The sequence below is a fragment of the Nelusetta ayraudi genome, unplaced genomic scaffold, assembly GCF_046127955.1.
Source record: "Nelusetta ayraudi isolate G7.1 ecotype Tasmania unplaced genomic scaffold, CSIRO-AGI_Nayr_v1 ptg000100l, whole genome shotgun sequence".
Lineage (NCBI taxonomy): Eukaryota > Metazoa > Chordata > Actinopteri > Tetraodontiformes > Monacanthidae > Nelusetta > Nelusetta ayraudi.
Genome location: NW_027466150.1, coordinates 606,661 through 631,739, shown reverse-complemented (window position 1 = coordinate 631,739; position 25,079 = coordinate 606,661). Strand labels below are relative to the sequence as shown.

Genomic DNA, 25,079 nt, shown 5'->3' with positions numbered 1-25,079 from the left:
CCGTACAAGCGGGTGGCAAAGGCGGGAAATTTTCATCAAAATGAGCGGTGGCGATTTCTAACAATGGCATTTGAGAAAATGCAAAACAAAGCCTCTGGGATTTTGCTTTGACGGTATTTTAAGAGACTGCGCCACCGACTTTACACGTATGGTTTGGTGCTTGGTCACCAGGAGGACAATGAAATCCCTTGTATGTCTGAGTTGCTACTGTAAAGCCAGAGACAGCATTAAGAATACAAGAAAACTAACCTGGGAACTGGAAAGCTGCCATAAGACGGTCTTGACATACAAGGGGCTACAAATCAAATGTGACCCACCTCACTCAAGTCCTAAACTCAACACACCTGACTTATAATATATCCCCAAAGCTTCCTTCAGTTGGAAGGCTGCATGTTGTTTTGGTACGGGTTCTTTTCCTATAAGAAAAAAAAAGAAAAACGGGAACCTCTTAAATGGCTGTTTGTGTGAATAAAAAGGTACGTAGTATTAGCTACATACGCACATCACTGGGAATGTAACAGAACCGTATTTTCCAACTGCGCGACTGAGCAATAAATCAATAAACGAGTTTGTCTAAGTCGACGACTCGAAAAAATGACATGCGTTAGGTGTCCAGGAAAATGCCCAATAACCGTGTCTGCGTTAACAGTCTCAAAGCTGAGCTGGTCCTGAGCAGCTGTAAATACAATCAGTTACAATGCAGCACTGCAGGGATCTCATCCACACTCTTGCTTCCCAGGCCACAGCGTCATTTTTTTTCCTTTTTTTTTTTTTTTTTGCTCGACCCAGACGCCTTGCAATTAAATGCCGATTTATGCTGATTCTTATTCTATAGGGTCACAACTTGTTTCACACATGACCAATACACAATCCAGCATGCACTGTGACTCACTGCGTTTGAGTATGTGGTAGGTGCCAGCAAGGGAAAACGTCTGGAAATCAGATTTCCTGTAGCATTGCCAATATAATGAACGCAGTCTAACTGCATCCAGTTTGCTTACACTCTTATTCCTTCATAATCAACTCTCAGGTCTCTTAAAGGTATGGATTGCAGTACTCGCTAGCTCCAAAATTAACTGTACTGCCTGTATTGATGGCGAGTCAACTGGCACCAAGACCCTGAGCCAGCGCTTACCATATGATGCAAATACCTCGTTTACCTCTTTTGGTAAAGAAAAAGAGTGGTTTAAGCTCAGGCGAAGGGCATTCGAGTGAACAACACAGAGCCCATGAGCACCATAAATGGACGTCTGACCATTAAAGGCCCCGTATGAAACTTATTTGATGTTTTTCATTCTTCAATCCAGTGCAATTATTTTCAGAAAAAGGTGAAATGAAATTCGCTCCAGTTCAGCTTCTCGCTAGAAATGATGCTTTGCGGGGCCTTTGTGATGTCACGTGGGGTCTGGTTCCTAGAGATTTGTGTTTTTCCGCGCACATTCTGAGAAGTGGAGAGGACGAAAGAGGAAAAACACTTTTACGGGAAGTTCGTTCCGAGGGTAGCGATATATTCTTCTTACCGTTGGAAAACATTACTGCTGTTGATTTTGCATAATGTGGGAGCATTAAACTAGCATACAACATTTGAAAAGAGAGTAGTGGAAATATTTATTTGAGGGTTAATGAACTTTTACTTGCTCATTATTGTCTGTTTGCCGTTGCTAAACACAAGGTTCCCTCCAAGTTTTTCACCCTTGAAAGTAAAAGGTGGCGAGGTTCAACTGGTTCAACTGGCGGCTAGAGCTGGAGAACAGAACACCCTAAGGGCGCTGCGAGACCTGCCGCTTTACAGAGGCACATAGCAGAGAAAAGCAGAGTGAGAGAGAGAGAGAGAAAGAGAGAGAGAGAGAGTAACACCAAGAGTTATCATCATTCATCTCTTCATACATCTGATTATGCAGCACAGACGCACCCAGCACAGAGGATTTTTGTCAGGGCACATGGCCCCAGTACACACGTGACTGCCGCGTCAAATGTCACACATCACCGAAAAAGAAGGTGCACTTTGCAGCACTTGCTAAAAAATCCTTGTGGTGCAGGTACGCCTTTTGTAATACATGTAGTTTTTGTTTTGTTTTGTTTTTCCTGAATCGACCCGTAGCTAACTGTCTGGTGAGGCCTTTCAGAGATGACAATGGCGTGACCAACGCCGCCGCACCTTCAGCGTAAATGACAACCTTGAGGGACAGTGTAACTGCTGTTTGACCCTGAGCCGCTCCCACAACTGAAGCCCTTTGACTGAATGATGCACTGAGACCAGAAGATAAATACACGACTCAACATTTTAAATCACATAGTCGGTCAGCCTCCCCTGTGAGTAGGATGTAATAATCACTTGTGCAGTTTTTTTTCTCCCTATTTTAGGAAACCCTCACAATGTCACCGTCTAATTCAGGTCCTCGTCTGTCCCTTTTTTTAGCAGCCATGGTCCATATCACTGTGATAATTAACTAACCGAGTGGTTGGATGAGATTTTCTGGATTTTCTGACCCAAGTAATTGGCAACAAAGGCACTTACAGTATGTACACAGGTCATATCTATGCACACATTCACACTATGCAGAGTAACTGGGCTATTTCTGTGCCATTAGTTTCAGTCGTTTTTGATAAATGACAACTGTGATGCATATCTGTATTCAATCAATGACTGTGTTACTAAATCAAAAGGGGAAAGGATGTGACATGAGAAACAAAGGGAAAAAAATAACTAATGTCTCTGGATAAGGCAAAAAAAAAAAACTTGCAGAAATGTTGTAAGACGACTGGGAGTGGTCAAAACGGAAACTTCAGACTTTGTGGAAAAGTACGTTTTGGTTGGGTGTGCAATGAAAGGAAAGAAAAAAGATGCATTACAGGGACAAATCCGGTGCTGAGGTGACATCAAGAGCGGGCCCTGGCCACAACTGTATACAAGGAGGGCTTCTGGTCACAAAAGTGAAGACGAGACATTTTCTCAAGCGCATATTTATAGTGCATATGCATCCCTGCAGACCAAATCCTTCTTTTATAGGAGCTCTAAAAGTGGTCCAATTATCCTCAGAATGGCACAGGTTCTGACCTAATGCCACATTTAGTCAGCCGCCACAGATGGAGAGGAAACAGCTACCAAACAAGCCCAATCCGAGACCGATCGCTTGTGCCCATCAAATTAAAACCATGTGGGACCATGAAACGGGCATAATGTAGGTCACAAAGAAACAGCGAGAGAAAACAACCCACTGCAACTACATCCCATTAAGGAAGCAGCAGTTAGGACTAATTAAAGGGGCGTTGATTTGGTTGCTTTTCTGGGAAATGACTTGTTCGCATATGTCCACTGTTTTAAGCTTTAAAAAAACACACACACTGCTTCACATGGTTAGACACTTGAGTGTGTGATTTCCTGGTTGCTCATGCTGAAACGATACCCTTACACTGATGTTTATTCCAACACACATTGAATGAGTAAAGTCCTCAGGCTGTCGTCAGGTTGTGAAAAAGGCCAGTGGACACTTGCCGTCTTGCTTGGATCGCCAAAATATTCCAAGATTCATCTGAACGCACTGAGGCAGGCTAAGCAGCAACTATGCTAACAATGTGCAAGTGGCGTCTGTCAAGCGTGCAAACCTTCAGATGTACATTGAGCAGGTGCAAACTGATAAGGCATGCTGACAAGGAACCTCGTTCACTTTGTCTCACGTAGGTCGCGAGTGAGTGCACCGTGAGCGGGTGGTTTTCTTGTGTTTTTTGTGGAGGGTGACGGCAGACTGGATTTGCTGGCATGGAAACTAAGATGTTTGACCTTTTCACGATGCGACCGCTCAAATGCCAAATAAAATGTGAAGGCCATAAAAAAAAGCGTGATAAAAGGTGGGGTTGCAATGGCCACCGTTTGTTTCATAAGCTTGCAAACTGCAAAACAAGCGGGTCAAGAGCGACTGCAGGTGAGAGAAAGAGACTGTGAGCGCAAATTAGGACGAGACAACGAGGGGAATAGGAAGGGGGCGGGGGGGTGGAAACAGGAAGTTGAATCGGCGACAGATGACACACAAAAATACAATCACACATGCAGAACGCGAGTGTCATTAGTGTGCTTTTGTTATCACCACTTCACAAAGTCAGTACTTCCTCAAAAAGCGCAATCACACATCTTCTTAGACCCCCCGTGAAATAAATTAACATGCAAAAACAACACGTTCATCGTGAGAAAGGTCTACACCAGTTCAACACCAGCGTATGGAAATGCAAACGCCACAGCTCTGCTGCGCCACAACTCCGAGAGAACTGTTCTCCAGATGCCACATGACAAATACCACTTCACACAGCAAAGAAGACTTCCTACTGCATGCCCCCTTCTAATATTATGGGTTGTGATTACAGGCGAGCTAATGTGGCTCCTTTATATTTTGTGTTGACCAGACTTGCATCAAAACACACAACAGTAAAACAGGAAGGACTGGGATGAAATGAAATCTGGAGATTTCAGTCTAAAGGGCAAGTTAATTTCCCTTTCTATTTGTTGGGAGGGCTGAACGTGTTGATGTAAAGAGACCAGCTAAATAGGACAAAATGAGTACAAGGAGGCTTCTCTGTTCATGAGGTTTTAGTTTTCTGTTAAAACTGACGTGTGTTTCTTGGGGACAAAGGGACAAACACTAGGTCTGGGTTGTGGTTATTGATCTGTGACAGGGACTATAATTGGCTGGTTCCTGTTTTTATGAACACACTTTCACAAAAACAAAGCAAAAAACATTCAGGACACATTTGTATTTTTTCACATTTGTATTTTTTTTCTATTTTCTGTTAGAAAACACTGCTGAAATGAAGTATGCATTGTTCGAGAGTTTGTACAATCATCTCGTGACCCACCTACTTAAAGAGCGACAGAGTCGTCTAAATTTGGAGTTTTGTCTTGACTTACTGGAACGAAGCAGCCGAAAAGTTTGGTTTCCTGGAGAACCCTAGGCCTCTGGCGTCAGGCGAGCCGGTGAATTCAAGTGGACAGCACCATCTAGCGGTAACACCTGGGTAGCGATTACAGCCCGTGACACCTGTGGAGTCAAAATGGATGGGCTTGAATTATTCGTTTTTCGATATAAAAACTGATTTACTGTACAAAACCATTGAGATACGGACCCAGTTTAAGTGGGAGTGGGGACAACTGCAGTCACTTTACAGAAATTTTACAAAATGTTACGTGAGAGGACAATATTGGACAAATATTCGAGTCGGTTTAATGGCTTTTTAGCTAGACAGGAAGCACGACTCGTAGCCGGAAGGTCTCCCAAGCGGCGTCTTCTTCGTCTGTCGTGCGCGCGCGCGCGGGTGGAGTTGGGGGCACGAGCCGCAGAAGCCGGTCTCTGCGCATGCGCCAATCCGTCTCGCTCCTCAGCGTCCCGGAGATCGCTAGAAGATGATGCGGCGGTGCGGCCGGCACGGACTGAATGCATAATTGGCCCATGCCAGTCATAGATTTCCCCCTTCCTGCCTTGTCCAGTTTATTGCCAAAAAAAAAACAAAAAACAAACGATCACAAAAGATTTTTTTTTTTTTAATGTGCAGTCGCGACTAACGCGGTGTAGAAAGTGATCAAGTTTGAGAGACGGCAGGCAGCGTAACTACAACGGAGTTGGGCATCAAATTGCACCGGATGTCAATACACGCTTTTACATATCGTGGACGTAAGTAGATGCTTTATTTTTTGTGTGTTTTTTTTGCATAGAGTAGCTAGTTTTCGTGGTGTTTTCTTTCGGGCTCGTGCTGTGGAGCTACTACATGTGACTTCGTCCGGGTGGGCTCATTTCAGCAGCCATCTGCCGGCGCCCAGCCCTTTGTGTCCGTGACGATGCCTCTTAACGTGACTTCTTCGATTTCATGTGTCGGCTCTTCAATTGTCGCTAACAGGCGTTATTGATTTCGTCTTACTGTCTTTCATTTACACTATCCAGCACGACAATGAACGTTAGATTTAAAACAAGCAACAACAAAAAAAAAATAAACCGATGTAAATGATTTAGTATGCCTTAATTCCTCAGAGAAGTCGCTCTTAGCATGAAGTCATGCCATTTTCACCATCATCACCATCGTCAAGTGCAGTTACGATGTTGCTTCAACATTATTCATTCATTCATTCATTCATTCATTCATTCATTCATTTATTCATTCATTTTAAAATGTGTGCTTGCAATTCCCGACTTAGTTTGGGGGGGGGGTGGATTTCATTGTCTCTCCTGTCTATCACCGAGGCAGATAACTATCTAACAGGTTTGTGGGTCGCTGGGCATTTGTACTTAGGCCTGCCTCCGCCTAAGCTCGTTGATCAATTGAATTTAAGCCTCTTGAGCGGCCCGGGGCGAAACTTGCTGACACATGCGCCCCCGTCTTTTGTGTGTGTGTGTGTGTGTGTGTGTGTGTGTGTGTGTGTGTGTGTGTGTGTGTGTGTGTGTGTGTGTGTGTGTGTGTGCACAAACGGGGTTAAATCACCCCCGCTGTCGCCCTCCTCGACCCACTGCAAGCAAACTAAAGCTGTGTTACACCCAGTGGAGTCCCGCAGGGGCGCACAAATGCTTGAACCAATGTGCTGCAAATGCCTCGTTTACTGTTGCTAAACACCCTCAGGTGGGCGGCGGTGTGAACATGGGGAATAAATAATTTACTGGACTACTGATCTGAAGAGTTGGCCTGCAGTGCACATTGATGAAGTGTGATTCTCTACGGGCTCGGCTATATGAGACCACAAGTTGCTTCCTTGGTCTCATAGACAGTAATGATTGGATTATGCCTGTGGGACAAAATTTCAGTTTTAGTCATCAATCCCATTTCCTGTTATTACTTGCACCTGTTGAATCTTACCATCAGTCACCAGGATTGATGAAAAGTGCTTTACCTTTTTGAGGGGAGGATTGTGTTGCCATGTTATTTTTAGATTGCCAAGGAGAAGCTTGTCATGATGATAGGAGGACACATAATAAAGGCCCTTCACTGGGCCCACGTGTCTCTAAGATCTCAGCACCGCTACGTTTCGAAAAAAAAAAAAAAAAAAAGATGCCCGTAAACACTTTTACAGGCATAGAAATCACAGGTACATCCAATCATTGCAAATGTCTGACTTGCTGTAGGTGTGTCTCAGCACTCAGGGGACAATTTCCTGTAAATGATGACATAATGTACGGGGAACCTGATACGTGAGATACAGATGGCTTTCGTGTTCACTTCTCCGTGACCCTCTCTCCTTCCCCGCCACAGTGTAATCAAGACCAGAGGAAAGAGCCATGGACGCTGTAACGCATTTTGTGAACGACACCGTAGAATATTACAAATGGAGCCTTTCTATAGCAGGTAAGAATTGGATTTGTCGTCTGTTTGGTAGCAATGACAACCACATCACGGTTAAGTCTTGCCTCTTGGACATTGAAATTGGCATTCTGCCTACTTATTGATCTATAAAGTCGTGTGGCACCACTGCCTCTGTCTATTCGGATGTAATGGAGGGTCAACACGGAATACATGCATGTCATCAGTCACCACAACAGCTAATGTTTCCTTGACTTAGCAACACATCTCTCCTCTCTCCTCAACTCCCCAGACAAGAGGGTAGAGAACTGGCCCATGATGTCATCGCCCTTCCCCACTCTGGGTTTTAGCTGCTTGTACCTGCTCTTCCTGTGGGCGGGGCCTAGATACATGCAGGACCGCCAGCCCTACACACTCAGGAAGACCCTTATAGTGTACAACTTCAGCATGGTGGTCCTCAATTTTTACATCGCCAAAGAGGTGAGTGTACATGCATTTGCAAATGTATCATACTGTTTAAAGTAGCAGTAGAATAGCATAAGTGCATTTGTCTATATTGAGCGAAGTTCAGAATTTCTTCGTCATATTGTCCTGTCAGTTGGTTTAATCAAATGTGAAAACAACACTATACAACAACAATCATGTCCTATCCAATTATGTATCCGCATCTACCATTTAAAAGCCATCATGGTCAACACCAAGTTTAAAGCAAGATCATGGGAATCTTGCAAAGGGGATAATAACATAAAAAGTTGACTTCCTTACTTATTAAAAGTGTAATAAATCCTGCATTACGTCCAGACTTTGCCATTAATGTTGCTTGTTCTCCATGATTATGATTCCCAAATTGCTTTTTTCTACCTCCAGAAAAGGCAGTTTGTGTTTGCACAGAAAATCAGCCTGTTGCTCACTGCAACATAGATATTAGGTAAAGACAAACAAACTTGAACTGGTCCCTCTGTTAGGAAAATTAAATTGCTCTTATATCAAGCTGAGTCTGCACCTACGCAAGCACATTTGAATCTCCAAGTGGCTTTTATTACGGCTCTCAGTCCCTTGAATCTCTAATAACCCTCAGATGTTCATGCTAATCCTTCAGTATTATGAGAAACCTAAAACCACCTGGGTAAACATAAAATCCTAGAAAAATAGTTAAATCTCTTGGAACGTGATTTTTGAACAACTGCTACTCCCAGAGTAGCTTTTATTCTTTATTGAGTCAGCGAGATGATCCGTCCACAACCTTTCTCTCACCCTCTCTCTATTTTTTTTTTTTTCTCCCAACAGCTCCTACTAGCCTCTAGAGCAGCCGGGTACAGCTACCTCTGTCAGCCTGTCACCTACTCAAAGGACGTCAACGAAGTCAGGGTAAAGATTCTTCCAGCACACACGCACACAAATGCCACATTAAGCAGCCACATCCGCAGTGGTCCTGGCCACGCCTCTGTTATTTGGCTTGACTTGAAGGAGAAACCAAACCGGGAGGAGATGAAACTCCGACTCCAACTCCAACTCTGTGTAGTGATTTCAGGACAACTGGGGCGTGACCTGCAGTCGAGTGGGCGGGGTTGTCGAATCTCACCACCGTCAGACCCCGCCCTTGTCACCGCCCTCTGTCCCTGCTCTTTAATGATGGCAGTGTGCCACGCCGCTGTGGCTTAGAGTGACCATGCGTACTATGTGCTTGGTGTGTCAGACTGTCAGGAATAGTATTAGAAGGAGGACAGCCACAAAGTGATCCGCATCTTTTTTACCCTGAGGGGGTTCAATTAGCTGTTGTCCTCAACCACCATCTTGTCATAATTAAGCTTAATAAACTTCAATATATGATGCCTGATTTGCTAGGTGCCTATGAATCAAACTTCTACTGCCTGTCTGGCCATTTGAAAATTAATAAATTCAAAAATGAATGCAGAAATTGATGTTTATAAGACACACTGGCACTGCCTTGCATGTCTTCAGATAGCATCGGCTCTCTGGTGGTACTACATCTCCAAAGGAGTGGAGTTCCTGGACACAGTCTTTTTCATCCTGAGGAAGAAATTCACCCAGGTCAGCTTCCTCCACGTCTACCATCACTGCACCATGTTCATCCTCTGGTGGATCGGCATCAAATGGGTCCCTGGAGGCCAATGTGAGTGAAAGGCCTCTTCATTATGACAGAATGTGCAGTTCGCCACCTTGCTTCTTCCTGACAGAGCGCTGGTAGTTGCTTGCACTCCTTTTGGAAATATCCCTATCAATCGTGGTTCTGCTTTCCCTGCAGCGTTCTTTGGGGCAACCATCAACTCCTCCATCCATGTGCTCATGTACGGCTACTATGGCCTGGCCGCCTTAGGACCTCAGATGCAGAAGTACCTCTGGTGGAAGAAATACCTCACCATTATTCAAATGGTTGGTTGTTTTTCTGTATTTCCTGGGGAAGTTTTAGAAAAGAGACGCTGGTGGTTATTTGCAGTTCTGCTTTTGCCTATAATTTGTAAGAAAATTGTTTCACACTGATTTATTCTTATAGGTAGGTGGTTTGAGTGAGATAGAAAATATGTTTCTTAACAAATTTGCACTGCTTTAAAGTGCTGTGCACACAGCTATGCATGTTTGTTTGTTTGTTTATTTGCGCCTATTCATTTCTGCACGTTTTTACATTTTCAGATCCAGTTCCATGTGACCATTGGCCACGCCGGCCACTCGCTCTACAGCGGCTGCCCATTCCCCGCCTGGATGCAGTGGGCTCTGATTGGCTACGCCGTCACCTTCATCATCCTCTTCGCCAACTTTTACTACCACGCTTACCGGAGAAAACCTTCCTCATCCCAGAAGACTGGCAAAGCCGTCACCAATGGCAAAGCAGTGAGCAACGGCCACAGCAAAGTAGAGGAGGAGCAGGAGCAGGAGGAGGAGAGCAAGAAGAGGCAAAAGAAAGGGAGAGCCAAGAGGGAGTGAAAATGCAGGGCTGAGGGTTTCACTGCAAATAAGACAAAGGAAAGTTGAAGGAGAAGGGAGGGGGAAAAATTAGAAGTTCAAACAAGACCGGCTTCATCATCCCTGCAAATATTGTAGATGGATGCAATTTGTCACCAACTCGGAGAAGGTGAAGGTGTAGCAGTGTGTGTGTCTGTCGATGTGTCTGTCAGGGGTTTCTGGATTTGACAGAAGGAAAGGGGTGTCGCTTGTCTTTATAACAGTTTTTTTTTTTTATCAATAAAAGCAAAAGCTGAGCTGGTAGGTTTGACAAAATCTGTTCTGGACCAAAAAACAGAAGAAAAAAATAAATAAAAACCAATTGTTTATAGGACCTACAACAAGTTCAGCCTCCGCTAACTTATTGACCAAATTTCACCTCCAACTTTTGTACTCTGGATTCCAGTGTTGTTTATAAGTCAAAGCTTGAATAGTATTTAATATGCTTATTTATTTTTTAGTTATCAAATGACTTTTAAAGAATAAAATATTAAGAAGGAAAAACAAAAGATGCAGAAGTGTATACCAAATGTCTTTGGTCTCGGTTGGGGAAGGTGGGTGGGGGATTTTTGTTTACAAATACTTGGTTGTGCAAATTTTGCAAGCAAACAATAAAACATTGCAGTACAGCAGAGTTCCTCAACTGCCATCTACGCAGTCCAAATATGTCATGGACTTTACATTTTTCTGCTCTCAAACAGATATAGCTGTGCTGCATCCAGGGGACGGCATCGTCTGCGTTCGGTCTGGGACACGACTGTAGGTTGTTTTTAGTACTTATGCAAATCTGTGGGTATGTTTGTTATATTTTTGTGGGTCCTCGAGATTTTTTTTCCTTTTCGTTCCGTGCGATGTAGGCGAGATTCAAAAGCAAGAGATTGAAATCCAGCTCTTTGTCTGACTGCCATGTAGGCCGGAAAAGAAAATCTCTTTTTGTCTCAGAAAAAAATTATTTCTTTGTCTTAAAATGTCACACAGGTTCGGGCTGCACGTTCAACCAAAATAAAGACGATGTCAGCATCTTAATGTTTGTGTTAGTCTTTGTGTTAGTTTTTTACTTTTGGCGTCTTTGTTTATTCTCAGCTCTGCGAGTGATGCGTTCGCAACATTGAACATAAACTACCAACTCTCCTCATTCCGCAACTATCAGTTCCATCGATGGATCTCCATCGTGGAAAAAGCTCCTTCAGATGTGTGTGTATGCGCGTGCGCGCACACACAAGTGGCAGGAGAGGACTGTGTCTTTGGCCTGTCCAGACAGATCTGCCCTAATCTTTGGGGTTAAATTGGCTTTAGCTCCAAAAGAGCTTATTTCCACGTCACTCCACAAGGAAAGGAGGTCACTGGAAGGGAAGCTCTGGCTAATCTACCATCAGGTGGCTCCTCCAAACCTCAAACTATATAGTTAATGTAGGGTTCTATCTTCTGTAGCGTGGCAGCACAAAAAAACGTTTAACAAAGACCACAAAATGCAAACTGCCCTGGCTTTGACCTTTCTCATCTACATGCACTCTCTGAAGTATTAGCCTCTGACAATGTGCTGTTTCCTAGTTTTTGCTTCACCACATTTGGGCTGCACCGGCACAAAATGAATAATTCAACATGCTCATCCCTGAGGGTCTCTTCCCATTCTGACGTTCTTTTACAGCTACAACCGCCTCTTTGCAGCCCTCTGCACACGTTCTAATGGACGAACTGATCCCTCTGTGCTACCGCTTGTCTGTCCTCGCTGTGGCATGAAGAGGGTGGAGGTATACCGAGGACTAAGAGTGTCGATGTGAATGATGCACTGGATGAAATGATGGAGAATGGAGAGGAGGTGTGTGTCCTCCGTGGGACACAGAGGGATCTAAGCCAGGGACTAAGAGGATTGTGCAAGGGCTGAGGCTTTTCTATCAAAGGCATTTAGCACAGGTCACTATAACCTGTAGGCCTGCAGCTCCTGCAAGAAGGTGCATTTGCATATGTGTCTACATTGCTTTTACACTGTATAGAACCTGACTATGAACCAAGACAAGCTGTTTGCAAGTACAGTTCCCCAATAGGTCTTCTTTTTTTGTTGTTTTTAACAAATAAAGCGTGCCATTCTCGAGCTAGCATGTGGTTTGAAGCCAGTCTCCATTCATTCACTTGAGCCTCGATCCAATCTACTGAGAGTGCCAATCTGTGGCCAGAGGTTAAATCCGTGCAGACCCTGGCTGTCACTCACTCATCTCATTAGCAATTATATGACTAAGGAGCTCATTCTAGCCTAACAGAGTGGAAACAGTCAGCGTTTTAATGGCTCCTCGTCTGTGCCAGGCAGATTGCCTGAAGAGCTCGCGGTGACTCGTGTCTTGTGTGTGCAGGGCGCCATCTGCTGGCTTTTCATTGATAATTGATGCGTTGTTGTCTTTTCTTCTTTCTTTCTTTCTTTCTTTCTTTTTTTTTTAACAAGACAACACATTGGTGAAATAATACACATTTACAATTATGTTTGTAAATATTGCATGTAAGATTTACAAACATAACTGTTTGATGTAAGATACGATTGATGTAGTGGGACCCGGACTTTTGGGAGGGAGAAAACTGATGAATAGGTTTGGTTTCAACATCTAAGGCTAATGGCTATGCTTTAGTGCAAGGACAGGAGTTTTGGCAGGAGCAGGAAAAAAACCAAAAAACATTTGGCAATATACTTCAGACAAGATTAGGTCGTTTTCAGGAGTATGTGGACGCCGACAATCATAAGTATGACAAAATATTTTTTTTTCAACGAATGTACTAACAAATAAAAACGAGACATAGCAGTACAGCAACAACGTGTGCATTCTTGAGCATTCGTGTGCATATTCGTTTACAAAAAAAAAATGTGACCATCATTCACTGGTCATTGACTCCTTTTCCGCGACACGATCCCTGACAGCCCAGACAGGTTGGGCTCCCATCTTCCCGCGAGAAATGACGGAACCATCGTGAACGAGACTTCGAGGTCCGCTGGCGGAAGGGAGAGGGAGCCCGAGAGCCGCGGCGGTGCAGCTGTTCCCCCGGATGGTGCTGAAGCTGATGTAGCCAGACCAAACAGGGCGGATGCTGCCGGGGAGGACCGAACAGAGTCATCCATCCACCGGGTCGCCCTTCCGCCCCCTGTCCGCCCAAACCCCGAGGGAGGAGCGCGTCTCCACCGGCGCTGGAGAAGGAGAAGGAGTCCGGAAAAGAAGACGGCCTGCGGCGGTGCAGACAGCCGCTTCACTGGGCTGCGGCCTCGGTTTAGGACGGCGGTGAGGAGGATGCTTACGAGCTCCAGTGATTGAGCACCACTTTTGCTGTACGGACCGAAAAAGACGCCACGTAAAAGGATGCAAAACGAGGTGGACACCATGAGCGCACAGGAGGCCGCCGTGGGAGAGCCAGCGCCGGCTGCAGAGGCAGCAGAGGCGGGGGCCGTGACACAGCAGGACCAGGCCTTGGAGGACGAGATCGAGAGGCTGCTGGAGGAAAATGAAGATCTGAAGGTCTGACGCATAACATTTATTATAATTTAATTCCATTTGTGGTACATCGTTTGTTTGCGCGGCTCAGATTAACTGAGTCCGTTTGTGTTTTTCATGTGCTACAAGACATTATGCCCTGATAGTACACATTGATGTCACATCTAAGTTTGTCTAGAACCTCGTGTTTGCAGTCAATAAGAAGCATCTTGCAATGTATTACTTTAAATTGTCTTTCATGGCTTTAGGAAACACAAATTGCTCAGATAGCCCAGCTGCAAATGACTTATTGGTTATTGACAACACTGTTATTGATCACATGAGATCAATTGTCTTTAGAATAATCATGCCATGATAATGCTTGCAAAAAACAAAACAAAAAAAATACTTATAATGCTGATTCTTTTTCATATGCAGCATGCCATAAAACATAGCAAAGATTTACTTTTGCCAGACATTCCTGTTTAATGGCATCATTGGTGAAACGCAATTGTTTCTTCAAACTTGGCAGTGCGAAATTGAGGAGATGAGGACCGAGATGGATGAGATGCGGGACACCTTCTATGAGGAAGACACCTGCCAGCTGCAGGAGATGAGGCGCGAGCTGGAGAGGGCCAATAAGAACTGCCGGATTCTACAGTACCGCCTGAGGAAGGCAGAAAGGAAGAGGCTGCGCTACGCCCAGACGGGAGAGATTGATGAGGAGCTGCTGAGGAGCCTGGAGCAGGACCTGAAGGTAGGGAAGTGCTGGATCAGTAGATTTCTCCTAAAACTCTGAGCACTCGCCTAAATGTAATTCAGACGTTATAAAAAGTGGTAGGTGCCATGGGCCCCTTTAAAATTGTCGGGAAACCCCGTGACAGGTTGCCAAGGATGTGTCCGTGCGACTTCACCATGAGCTGGAGAAAGTGGAGGAGAAGCGCACAAAGACGGAGGAGGAGAACGAGAAACTGAGGCAGAAGCTGATAGAGGTGGAGGTGACCAAACAGGCCTTGCAGATCGAAGTGGATAAAACCAAAGAGGTGTGTTTCCATCCTTGCCACATACTGTATATTCCATACATCCTCTTTCATTTTCCATTAGATCACATTTAGTAGTCTCAGGGTTGTCCCTCTTTTTACCGCCTCCCCTAAAAAGATGAAGTTTTACCTTCCCATGAAAACTGATACTGTTGTTGAACTTCTTGCATATTGAAGACATCAAGAAGAGAAAATCAATTATTGCAATGTATATTTTCATGCATTATACTCCCTTTGACAGTCTCAAAAGAGAAGAGGAAGTAAGGATACCCAGAAGACAGACAAAAAGTCAGCACAGACTCCTACTGAGGTAAGACCATCCGACAAACAGCGTCAGATTTTTTTTCTTCGTCCTTTTTGGCCTATCTTGCCTATAGCAATTACTTTTGATATTAGCGGAAGTCAAACATCTATCAGGCCCAAAGACAGATGACTTGTCCATCAGAAAGACGACTGAAAAATCTTCTTTCCAACCTTCCGTTTTTGCATCTTTGTGTGTTACTGCAGGAACCAAATTTGCAAGGTTTTTGCATTGGGTTTTAACCATTTCTGCTTGAAAGCACCTTTGCTGTTTTGCTGTAAGAACAGCCTGTGTGTTTGCGCTCCAGGAGGACAACGAGGACCTTAAGTGCCAGCTCGCTTTCATCAAAGAGGAAGCGGTGCTAATGAGGAAGAAGACGGCCAAGATAGACAAGGAGAAGGACCGTTTGGAGCAGGAGCTGCAGAAGTACCGCTCCTTCTACGGCGAACTGGACAGCACCCACCCTAAAGGAGAGGCTGGAGGCCCGCCCACCACCCGCGAGTCAGAGCTGAAGCTACGGCTCCGCCTAGTGGAGGAGGAGGCCAACATCTTAGGGAGGAAGATAGTTGAGCTGGAGGTAGGTGTGAGCAGGAAATGGATCCGCAGCTGAAGACAGAGCTGAGCATCAAGCTTTACACACTCCCTCTGTGCAGGTTGAGAATCGTGGCCTTAGAGCCGAGCTGGACGACCTGCGCGGCGAAGGGGAGGGCGCCGGCAGCTCCGGGTGCGGAGCGATGGGCGGGGCCGGCGGCGGACGCGGCCTCGGCGACGACCTGACGGAGCTCCGGCAGCAGCTGCAGCTGGTGGAGGACGAGGCGGAGCTGCTGAGGAGGAACCTGGTGGACGCCGAGGAGCAGAACAAGAGGGTGACGGGCGAGCTCAACAAGCTGCGCTTCAAGGCCGGCACGCACGAGGGCGGGGCCCGGCACGGGAGCGCGGCGGCGGCGGCCGACGGGGCCAAGGCGGAGGCGATGCAGGAGGAGCTGAAGGCGGCGAGGCTGCAGATCAACGACCTGAGCGGGAAGGTATTTGGGTTACAATTTCATTATAAGGTAAAAAGTGATGGTACAGTTGAGTTTCACTGGTCTTAATCATCTGACATGAGCAAAGATAAAAAAAAAAAAAAAAAGATCACGGGACGAAGAAGAAAAAAATTGAAATTTCTTGAAGTTTGACGAAGAAAAAACATTGGAATCCTCTCACTGTGAACATCTCCACGCCCCGTCAGGTGATGCAGCTGCAGTACGAGAACCGCGTGCTACTGTCCAACATGCAGCGCTACGACCTGGCCTCCCACCTCTCCCTGCGGCCCAGCCCGCGGGACAGCGACGCCGACAGCGACGCCGGCGGGGCGTGCGGCCGGCGCGAGAGCGACGAGGACTCCACCTCCTCGCGCCTCCTGCCGCCGCACCGCAAGCGCGAGGGCCCCGTGGGCGGGGAGAGCGACTCGGACGAGGTCCGGAACAACGGCAGCGGCGGCGGCGGCAGCAGCCGCTGTCTGACCCCGACGCGTGGCCTTTACACCCCCACCGGGCCGGAGGGCGCCGCCAGTAGCGCGCTGGCCCGCCTGCTGCCCGGCGGCGGGCGGTGCAGCCTGCGCGAGCGGCAGCAGATGATCGACATCCGCTTGGAGGCCGAGCGGCTGGTGCGCACCATCGACCGGCTCATCGCCGACACGGCCGCCGTCATCTCCGAGGCCAGGGTGTTCGTGTCCAACGGCGACCTGATGTTCGCCAGGGGCGGCGGCGGAGGCGGCGGGGAGGAGGGCGGCGAGGACGACGGCGGCAGGATCAGGGAGCACGAGCTGCTCTACCGCATCAACGCCCAGATGAAGGCCTTCCGCAAGGAGCTGCAGGCCTTCATCGACCGGCTGGAGGTGCCCAGGCTGGAGGACAGGGAGGCGGAGGAGCCGCTGTCGGTGAGTGGCAGCCGCCAGACAGATATGCGAGAAGCGGCGCGAGGGCCCCAGTGCTGATTCTATCTCTCCCCTCTTTCGCCCTATCCACCCTTTTTTATGTCTCATTTAAACGGCGTGTCGCCTGCGCACCCAGATGTTCCAGCCCATCATTTTGCTGATCCTCATACTCGTGTTATTCTCCTCCCTCTCCTACGCCACCATCTTCAAGCTAGTGTTCCTCTTCACTCTTTTCTTTGTCCTGTGACGCTTGCCTTAAATTCTCGTCATCCCGTTTGTTTTTGTTTTTTTTGTCGTGTTTCTTTTTTTTTTTTTCCGTTACCGTCGCTCTTTTTTGATTTCGACTCCCCGCCCCCGCATCCTTTGTTACCAAGGCAACCGGAAGCACAGAAAAGCACTCGCGGCCACGTTGGAGACAGCGTGGCTAATTTCAACACCGGAGTCGTCCGTACTCGCAACACACCACTGCCAACCCGAGACCTCAAGGAAGGTGGGTGACAGTTGCAGTGCACTTGCGTTGTCATTCAGTCAGTGTTTTTCAGGTTCAATATGTTGAGGTTTTAAAATAAACACTCAAAATGAAAGTGATAAGATTGTGTTTATATGTCCAGTAGGTAACAAATGGTGGCATTTCACTGTTCTTGCTACAGGTTTTACTGTTATACACCACCAGTCAAAAGTTCGGACGCATACTTCTGATTTAATTGTTTTCCTTTCATTTTCATGACTATTTACATTGCAGGTTGTCACTCAAGGCATCAAAACTTTGAATGAACACATCTGGAATATGTATTAAACAAAAAAAGTGTGAAATAAATCAAACAAGTTTTAGATTTTAGATGATCTAGAATGGCCACCCTTCATATACAACATATATGAGATAACATATTTAGGTATTTAACTTTTTTTGCCGCATTATTCCACATGTCTTGATCATATGTTTGATGTCGTCAGTGTGTATCTACAGTGTAGAAAGTAGTCAAGATAAAGAAGAAACAGGTGTGTCCAAACTTTTGACTAGTAGTGTTTATATACAGTATGTATACATTATTTTTGTGGGTTAGTTGGTATAGTGGGTACAGCGGGTATAATTTTACTTGTATAAAGATGTATGGGTGTCTCTTGAGTGGTAGCACTGATTATATTTCATTATAAAACACGCACAGCTTTCTGAGATCGACTGCCTTGTTGTTTATCTCCTTGTGAGAGCATTTCCCTCTTTGTCTTTCAGTCTTTCAGAGCAACCAACGCCTGCTGCATGGCGCCTCCGCATCGAGCGTGAGTAAGCGTAAACAAAAAAAAAAAAGAAGTTTGTTTTCATCCTCCTCCTTCAAGGACTTGTTACTTAGCGGTGTCAGGGACCGCAACAGGTGGAGGAATAACGGTGATCCTGCGAGAGGGGCTTCAGACTGGAAGGAATTCTGATGATTGTGCTGAGTGCCAAGTGTCTGATCTCGTCCGATGGAGCCTCCACCCCCACCCCCCGAGAAATTCCCGACAGGACCCCTGGATACACGCGCGTATTAGTCGACGATGAAGTGTCAGACGAACAGTGGCAACTGTCTTTGGATGTCACGGCAAACGGGATGAGTCGAGAACGGCCCGTGGTTCTGGTTACTTCAGGGCACTGGATGAGATGTCGTACATGTTTTTGCTCTTTTGGAACATTTTGAGGCGTGTGAGGCGTGCAAGCGTTGGCAGCGACGGCTGGAATTCTTCCGACACGCGCCAGCGAGTAGGAAAGGGGGAAAACAATGATCACATGTGAGGCAAAAGCAAACATCCAAAGAAACGACTTTGGCCTCACGCGCCAGATTCCAATCGTCAATAAAGATATTTTTAAGGGCGACACATTATTACTGCCTGTGTCATCCACGCCCACCTGGCATCCACTAAGAGAAGGGGAAGAAGATGAGGAAGAAAAAAAGACTTGCTGGAGGGAGGGATGGAGGGAGAGGGCAGGGGGATCACAAGACAAAATCTGCCCGGGCACCCGAAAGCAGAGTAGCAACAGAGAAGCCCATTGGCCGAGACGGCGCGGCAGCTGAAATAGCAATGTAAACACTTTCCCTCTCTCTCCGTGAGCCTCGGTAATTATAGCCAGGACGGCGTGTGACGACAGTTGTCTCCCATCGAGACTTCAAATACTGTTATAAATTTGACATTATGATATTTGACCCTCCGCCCCCCACCCCCGGGCGCGTCCACGTAAACACTGCGCGGCGGCATAAAGGCCGACACCTCGGCTGGAACAGAAGTTGTTTACGCTCCGAGCTCAGCACTACGGACTTAACCCCCAGACGCGAAGCGGAGTTGCGAGAGGAGCGGAGTGGGTGTGGAGGGAGGGGGGTCCCTTTTAAATCCAGTCGGCCTGCCGGGTTTTACGTAACACAGGGTTGAGGAAGAGCCGAGGAGGACGCGGCTGGGAAGCAGCGGGGACTAGACGACTTGGCGGCGAGGGGAAGCGAATGTGCTGGAGAGGCTCGTGTGGAACGCAGGATTTTTTTTTTTTACTTTTTCTTTTGGTGATTGGCAAGAAAGGTTTAGAAAGGTAGGACAGATTTTTTTATTTTTTATATTTTTTTAATCATTGAGTTGTTAGTTGCAGCTGTTGTTATTATCATCAGTTCTATGTATTAGAATTATCATTCTGTGCTTTATTGAGATCCTGGAAATCAGGATTTATTTTGGTTAGAGATGTTAAACTTGCTCGTTTGAAACGTTCCAATTCTTTAGGATTTATTAAACATTCAATTTAAGGTTTCCTGCACATTTGATTTTTTCAAAGGTCTTGAAACTATATGTACGTACATATTTTTAAAGGACTCAGGAGTCTCTGTCATATATTTACACTGTGTGTTCCCTCCGCCGCGCACAGGACGAGCAGATAGTTTACTATGCATAGTTACAAGATTATTAATATCACTCGTGTTGCATCACAAGTGGGAGGCTAGTAGCCAGTACATTCTGGTGTTTTCGACGCTGGTCATATTTATTGACATCAACAACAACAAATACTAGTTTGTGCTTTATTTATTTTTATGACTGGAGCCATGTCAAAACCTAAGTCCCGCCTCCTGACAGTGCAGCTGATGAGGCCTGTGTGTTGTTTACCGGGCCACATTTTACTGCGTTTAGCGGCATATCTGGCATGTGAGACAGCACATTTTCCAAGAAGACACTTTAAAGTTGAGGGGCGGCATTTGGGGCGGCAAGGTTGGTGCGTAGTGGCATCCTGAAGGTCAGGGAGACCAAAAGGTTCTAACACGTGCGGCGATGTCGTGCTGCGTTCCTGTCCTCATACGCACACACACACCCACACACACACCGCATAGGTAGGCTTACACCTCCTATAAATTTTGGACAAGAATGTGAAAGGAGGCTGTAAATATCTGACCTCTGTAAGGGCAGCAAGTGCGCGGGATTAATGAGTCACTTAGTCACGGAGACAAGAAGAAAAAAAAAATAAGTCGAGAAAACTGGTTGAATTTTTTTTTGGGGGGGGGGAGTCAAAACAAAAAAGTGAGTTTGTCGATATGTATTAACCCACTTCTTTCTGCTCATTTGTCAGTGTTTGCAGGCCTTCGGTCGGTTGGACCCCTCCCTCCGTCCCTCCACTTGACAACTTGACAGTGACAGAGCAGGGAAACCGGAGAAGGGGAGGAAATTAGAAAAAAAGAAAAAAAAAAGGAGACACCCCCCTCGCCCCCTGGGTATCGAACTGCCTGCGTCATGGCAGCCATTGATCTGGAGCGCGGGCTGGAGCACGGCGGCCGCGGGTGGGGGAAGGAGAGGCCGGAGCTGATGGACAACTTTGACTCGGAGATGCAAGAGTGGGAGGAGCAGCTGCAGGACATCCAGAGGAAAATTGAAGAGGTAGGATGACGGGGGAGAGTGGACTGGACCGGCGAAGGAATGGCCCTGGTCTTTAGATGGAGACTGCATGAAAGTGATTTATTTAGGGGTGAAGGGAGCGATGAGGCGGATGGAAGTGGCGAATCCTGTACTGACAGTTCTCCCTTTACACTCGGCCGAGCGTGTGAACCACGTTGATGGTCTTGACTTCTGATTGCTGAGCGCTTGCGTTAGTCCCCGGAGTGCACGTGTGCGCACGTGTGCGCACGCTTGCGCGCGCAACGCAGTGTTGGCAACCCTAAAATCGGCCTAGACTCCCTGCTGGCGCAATGATAACAGACAAATGTTAACAGGCTAATTAAACAGACACGCCGAGCATAGACACGCACTGCCTTCCAACAGCACACACACACACAAGTCTGAAACTGGACACCGCTGGCCGGTATTTATAACCCCGATGGCAAACAGGAGCTTGTTGATGCAACATGGATTATGATTGCACAATCCTTTGGTAACCATGGAGGAAAAAGAAGGATGAAACATTTAAAACTGGAGGACCATGGAAATATGCCGATATCGTCATGGGAGTTTTTCAAAACTGTTGCATCACAAATACTCCAACCCTATAGTGTAAAACAAATTAAAAAAAAATAAAAGCTCTGAAATAAAACAGATTTCATCGGGCCCTAAACGTGCAGCTTCTTTCTTTTTCAGTTGTACAATGAAGTTCAGGCCCGCAGAGGAGCAAACGACATCAGCCAGAAGAGCGGCGATGCCTTTGAGTGCAGCAGGGATCAACACGCCGCCAGCCATCACAGCAAGAGTCCCCCGGGAATTAGAGCCGTGCCTCGTCACTACAGCAACGGCTGCGGCTACAGCAGCAGCGGGTGCGGCCACCCAGTCAGTCACCAGAGCGGCTACGCTTACTGCCACACCAACGGGGAGATCGGGGACTTGTTGCAGGATTATTTGGGGCAGGGGAAGCAAATGATCCAGAAGAACAACGGAGGTCGTCATGTGGTAAGTAAAAGTGTATCTGTGACGTGAGGCTGTCACTGCTTTTGCCCCTTTGTAACGTCATGACACACTTTCATGCAGAGGTAGTTTTCATATTCCTTTTGGTTGTTTTTTTTTTTTTTTAGATGAACTGTTAGCTTAAGGTTCAGTCAGTTGGATTTACACACAAGTGCTGCACAATCCAGACAATGGTTGGTAGTAACCAATTGTTCTTACTCGCCCAGCGCTTCAGCGACACGGTCAAGGTGAGCCAAGACATCCCAAAGTCCCACAATGACATCAGAAGAAGCTCTGGAAAGGAACGGTGAGCGAGTTCTCACTGGAATTCTGTGCATTTCAGAGAAGGACCAGTGAAGATGTCACAATTTGACCCAATTTGTTTGTTTGTTTGGCCCAGGCTCGGACAAGATCAGTCCAATTTGCACAGCTTTGAAGAGAATGAAAACAGAAAGAACCAGATGTCGTACCCGACTGGCTACCTGGTCCGAGAGAGTTCTCCCAGCAAGGACAACACGTGTGCAAAGCCTCCTCTTGGACAAAGGGACGTTGCTCCTGGGCAACCGCGTGCACATCACCTGACCGAATCACCTGCCCTGGAGAGGAAGTGCTACAGTCCCGGCATCCTGGGGGAGCGGAAGAACGGCAGCCCGTCGGTTCTTCGAAAGTTCGGCGCCATGCTCCAGGAGAATGAGGGAAAAATGCTCAACGAACTGGGGGTGGTGACCCATCAGGGACTGGCGCCGGAGCCCAAGTGCCCCACCCCGGCCTGTCAGCGCAGAGCTTCTGGAGCCGCCACGGCGGCCGGCAGGGCGCCCGGTCGCGCGCCTGCCCAGAAATGCCAAGTGGATTCCAACAGGCTGGTGCCAGACGCGGTGCTCGGCCAAGATCGGGGGTCGGTGTCAGACACCGGTAGGCACAACCAGAGAGATCAGAGAGGGAGCTACTGCAGCCCTAAGGCGTCTCGGCAGAGCCTTGGTCAGTCCCAAAGGAGGTCACAAGCAGCAGGAAGCCCAAAGGTCAGGCACAGGGTGAACAGCGGGGCTGAGAAAGACGGAGGCGACAGGGCGAGAAGGTCCTCACCGGAACATCTGGACCCGAGAACGGAAAGCAGGCTCTTCGGCTCCTCCCCTGGAGCTCAGAAGGTCCACGGCGGAGCGCTCGCTGGACACGACTGTAGCCACGTGAGAGATGACGGACTTATCGAACTGCTGGACATGCTGGACATCCAGCATGAGTACAGTCCCAGTTCCAGAGCAGGACACACAGCTTACCGAGAGGAGCCACAGCAGGTAACTTTTTGTGTTATTGCGTTGGGTTCAGAGTTCAGTTCTTACCAACAGCAGCTCGCACATGCTGATGCTCCGCGGTTTGTTTTCGCCCAGGCACACACGGCCGAGCTGTCGGCAGACCAGCATAACAGGAACTTCTCGCGTCCGGCGCGGCCAGCCAACCAGCGCCCGCCGTCCAGATGGGCCGGCTGCACTCCCACTGCCAGGATCACCTCGCCCTCCGGCCCAAAGTACCTTCCTCCAAGTCCCCTCTCCCGGCCTGCCAGTCCCATGACCAGAAGCCCCAGCCCTGCCCGGAAGCACCGGCCTTTCTTCTCGTACTCTCTTCAGACTGAGACTGTCATCATGTGATTCTGCCTTTCCCTCTCGGTGAAGCCAGTTTGCTTCCTCAAAGATCACTGTAAATAGCCAAGAACTGTCCCTCCTGTCAAGAGTTGCGAAGAAATGCGAAAATGAAGTCTATCTCTCCGGATGACAAACCTGGTCCTGAAACGTGCTGCTGTGTTGCTGTGGCTTTTTTTTTTTTTTTTTTTTTGCTTCTTCTGGGCTAAACCTTTTGCCAAACACATGATTGCGATGTTTCTGTCTTGTCTTTTTTTTTTTTTTTTTGCAGTTTTCCATCCATCTGATTTCAGGTGTATTTATGCATAAGAGTTTTTCGTGCAGGCCCTCATCCGAGAGTGCATGGTTGTGTGTCTAACAGGTGAATCAAATTTGCCTTTGCCGCCGGTTGCGGTTACCTAAAGTCGCAGCTTTGACCCCTGAGCTGCATCCTGCTGTGTTCTGCAGTGTCAGACTTTTGAAGAAGTTCTGCGAAATCTGACTATGATATGCCTTTAATGTATTTTTTTTCTCTCTCTCTCTCTCTCTCCCTCTCTCTTGGTAATAAATATAACGTTACTTGAAAACTTTGACACGGAGACTCTTTACTCTCTGCCGCCGTGTCTCACTGCGTTGTTGTAGGGTGTTGATGCTTTACAGCATGTCAAGCCCGTGGATATATAATAGCGGCACTTCGCTGCGTGCCAGCACAGTGGCAGCACCAGACAGTTGTCCAGTTGCAGTTACAAATGAGCTAACTGTCCATCAGCTCCATGGCGTCAACTAACCAGAGAGCACCTGAATGCACCATCGTACAGGTTTTTGCACAATTACAACTGGATTATGTTTTTTCATTTTTGCAGGGCCGCAACAAGAGGTTGACTATGTTCACTATCATTACCATGATATCCAGTGTTTGGCACAGACAGTTCTTCTGTAGCGTTAGGGATCAGTTTTCTAGATGCATTTTTCGCCTCTTAAGTCTGAATCGACGACTTGGGGCTCCCCTGACACCGTCTCCTCCGTAAAAGATGAGGAATGCGTCTGACCTACATTCACACAAACTAGCTTCTAGTCATGGACATAAATCTTGCGGGAAAACAACTTTTTAGGTACAAATTTACGCCCCGCCTCTCCTAGCAGAGGTGGCCGAAGTGTGAAATGTCACATAAAGACTGGGTGTTTGTACGGAAGTCCTTTGGCCCCATGACGCCTCCGCCCTGTCACCCAACCTCTTGGCACTATGTGGCACCTCCGACTGAAATAGCAAGCGTGACGTGTGTTTTGGTGCCAGAAATCTTAGACTGCTGTCTTTGGTGGTATAAATAAAGACTGGGTCAGAGGTGCTGGTTCCGCTCTCTCTGTCTCAGGCAGCCCTTTTCCTTTCATCTTGACAATCACTGACATTTAAGCCTTAAATGAAAAATTCATAAAGGCAAAATCAATCACTCAATCGATCAATCCTCACTAAAGTGAGTATTTATTTTTCTACTTCACGGATTGTGATTTGTCATGTTTCCCTTTTCCTGTCAAACACGTATCTTTAACGTCATTGAAATGAGAATTCAGTCGGCCAGGAACTGAACTGCACTCCTCTGCCTCTCCTCAAGAGCCACATTTCCCCTTTGTACCCCTTCGTATCGCTTCCTGTCTCCCCTC

General features: G+C 47.1%; 3 protein-coding genes across 5 annotated transcripts in view; 2 read left to right on the top strand and 1 right to left on the bottom strand.

Annotated features, from left to right (window-relative positions):
* The window catches only part of LOC142903023 (inactive serine protease 35-like), a 43,484-nt gene extending 38,237 nt beyond the window's left edge, over positions 1-5,247 (bottom strand). The window contains exons 1-2 of the mRNA XM_076048438.1: positions 5,116-5,247; positions 4,901-5,030 (exon numbers count right to left, since the gene is read on the bottom strand). The gene's annotated coding sequence lies outside the window, so the exon portion shown is untranslated. The remainder of the gene's footprint in view (positions 1-4,900; positions 5,031-5,115) is intronic.
* Positions 5,248-5,387: 140 nt separating this feature from the next.
* LOC142903025 (very long chain fatty acid elongase 4-like) lies at positions 5,388-10,606 on the top strand. Its single transcript, XM_076048440.1, has 7 exons — positions 5,388-5,660; positions 7,225-7,317; positions 7,565-7,752; positions 8,560-8,640; positions 9,235-9,406; positions 9,539-9,666; positions 9,925-10,606. Exons 2-7 carry the CDS (start codon positions 7,251-7,253, stop codon positions 10,213-10,215), a joined length of 927 nt encoding a protein of 308 aa, XP_075904555.1. The 5' UTR covers positions 5,388-5,660; positions 7,225-7,250; the 3' UTR covers positions 10,216-10,606.
* Positions 10,607-13,424: 2,818 nt separating this feature from the next.
* LOC142903017 (microtubule cross-linking factor 3-like) lies at positions 13,425-24,013 on the top strand. Of its 3 annotated transcripts, none has more exons than XM_076048418.1 (10): positions 13,425-13,727; positions 14,215-14,439; positions 14,567-14,725; positions 14,964-15,032; positions 15,331-15,600; positions 15,677-16,048; positions 16,252-16,941; positions 17,313-17,428; positions 18,170-18,216; positions 20,510-20,673. In XM_076048418.1, the coding sequence occupies exons 1-8, from the start codon at positions 13,572-13,574 to the stop codon at positions 17,364-17,366; spliced, it is 1,995 nt and encodes a 664-aa protein (XP_075904533.1). In that variant the 5' UTR covers positions 13,425-13,571; the 3' UTR covers positions 17,367-17,428; positions 18,170-18,216; positions 20,510-20,673. The 3 variants fall into 3 exon arrangements, with proteins under 3 accessions (XP_075904533.1, XP_075904532.1, XP_075904534.1); XM_076048417.1 differs by having other exon boundaries at positions 17,075-17,428; XM_076048419.1 differs by lacking the exons at positions 13,425-13,727; positions 14,215-14,439; positions 14,567-14,725; ... (4 more) ...; positions 17,313-17,428; positions 18,170-18,216 and adding exons at positions 18,930-19,489; positions 21,508-21,813; positions 22,035-22,114; positions 22,208-23,099; positions 23,193-24,013 and having other exon boundaries at positions 20,510-20,814.
* Positions 24,014-25,079: the final 1,066 nt, after the last annotated feature.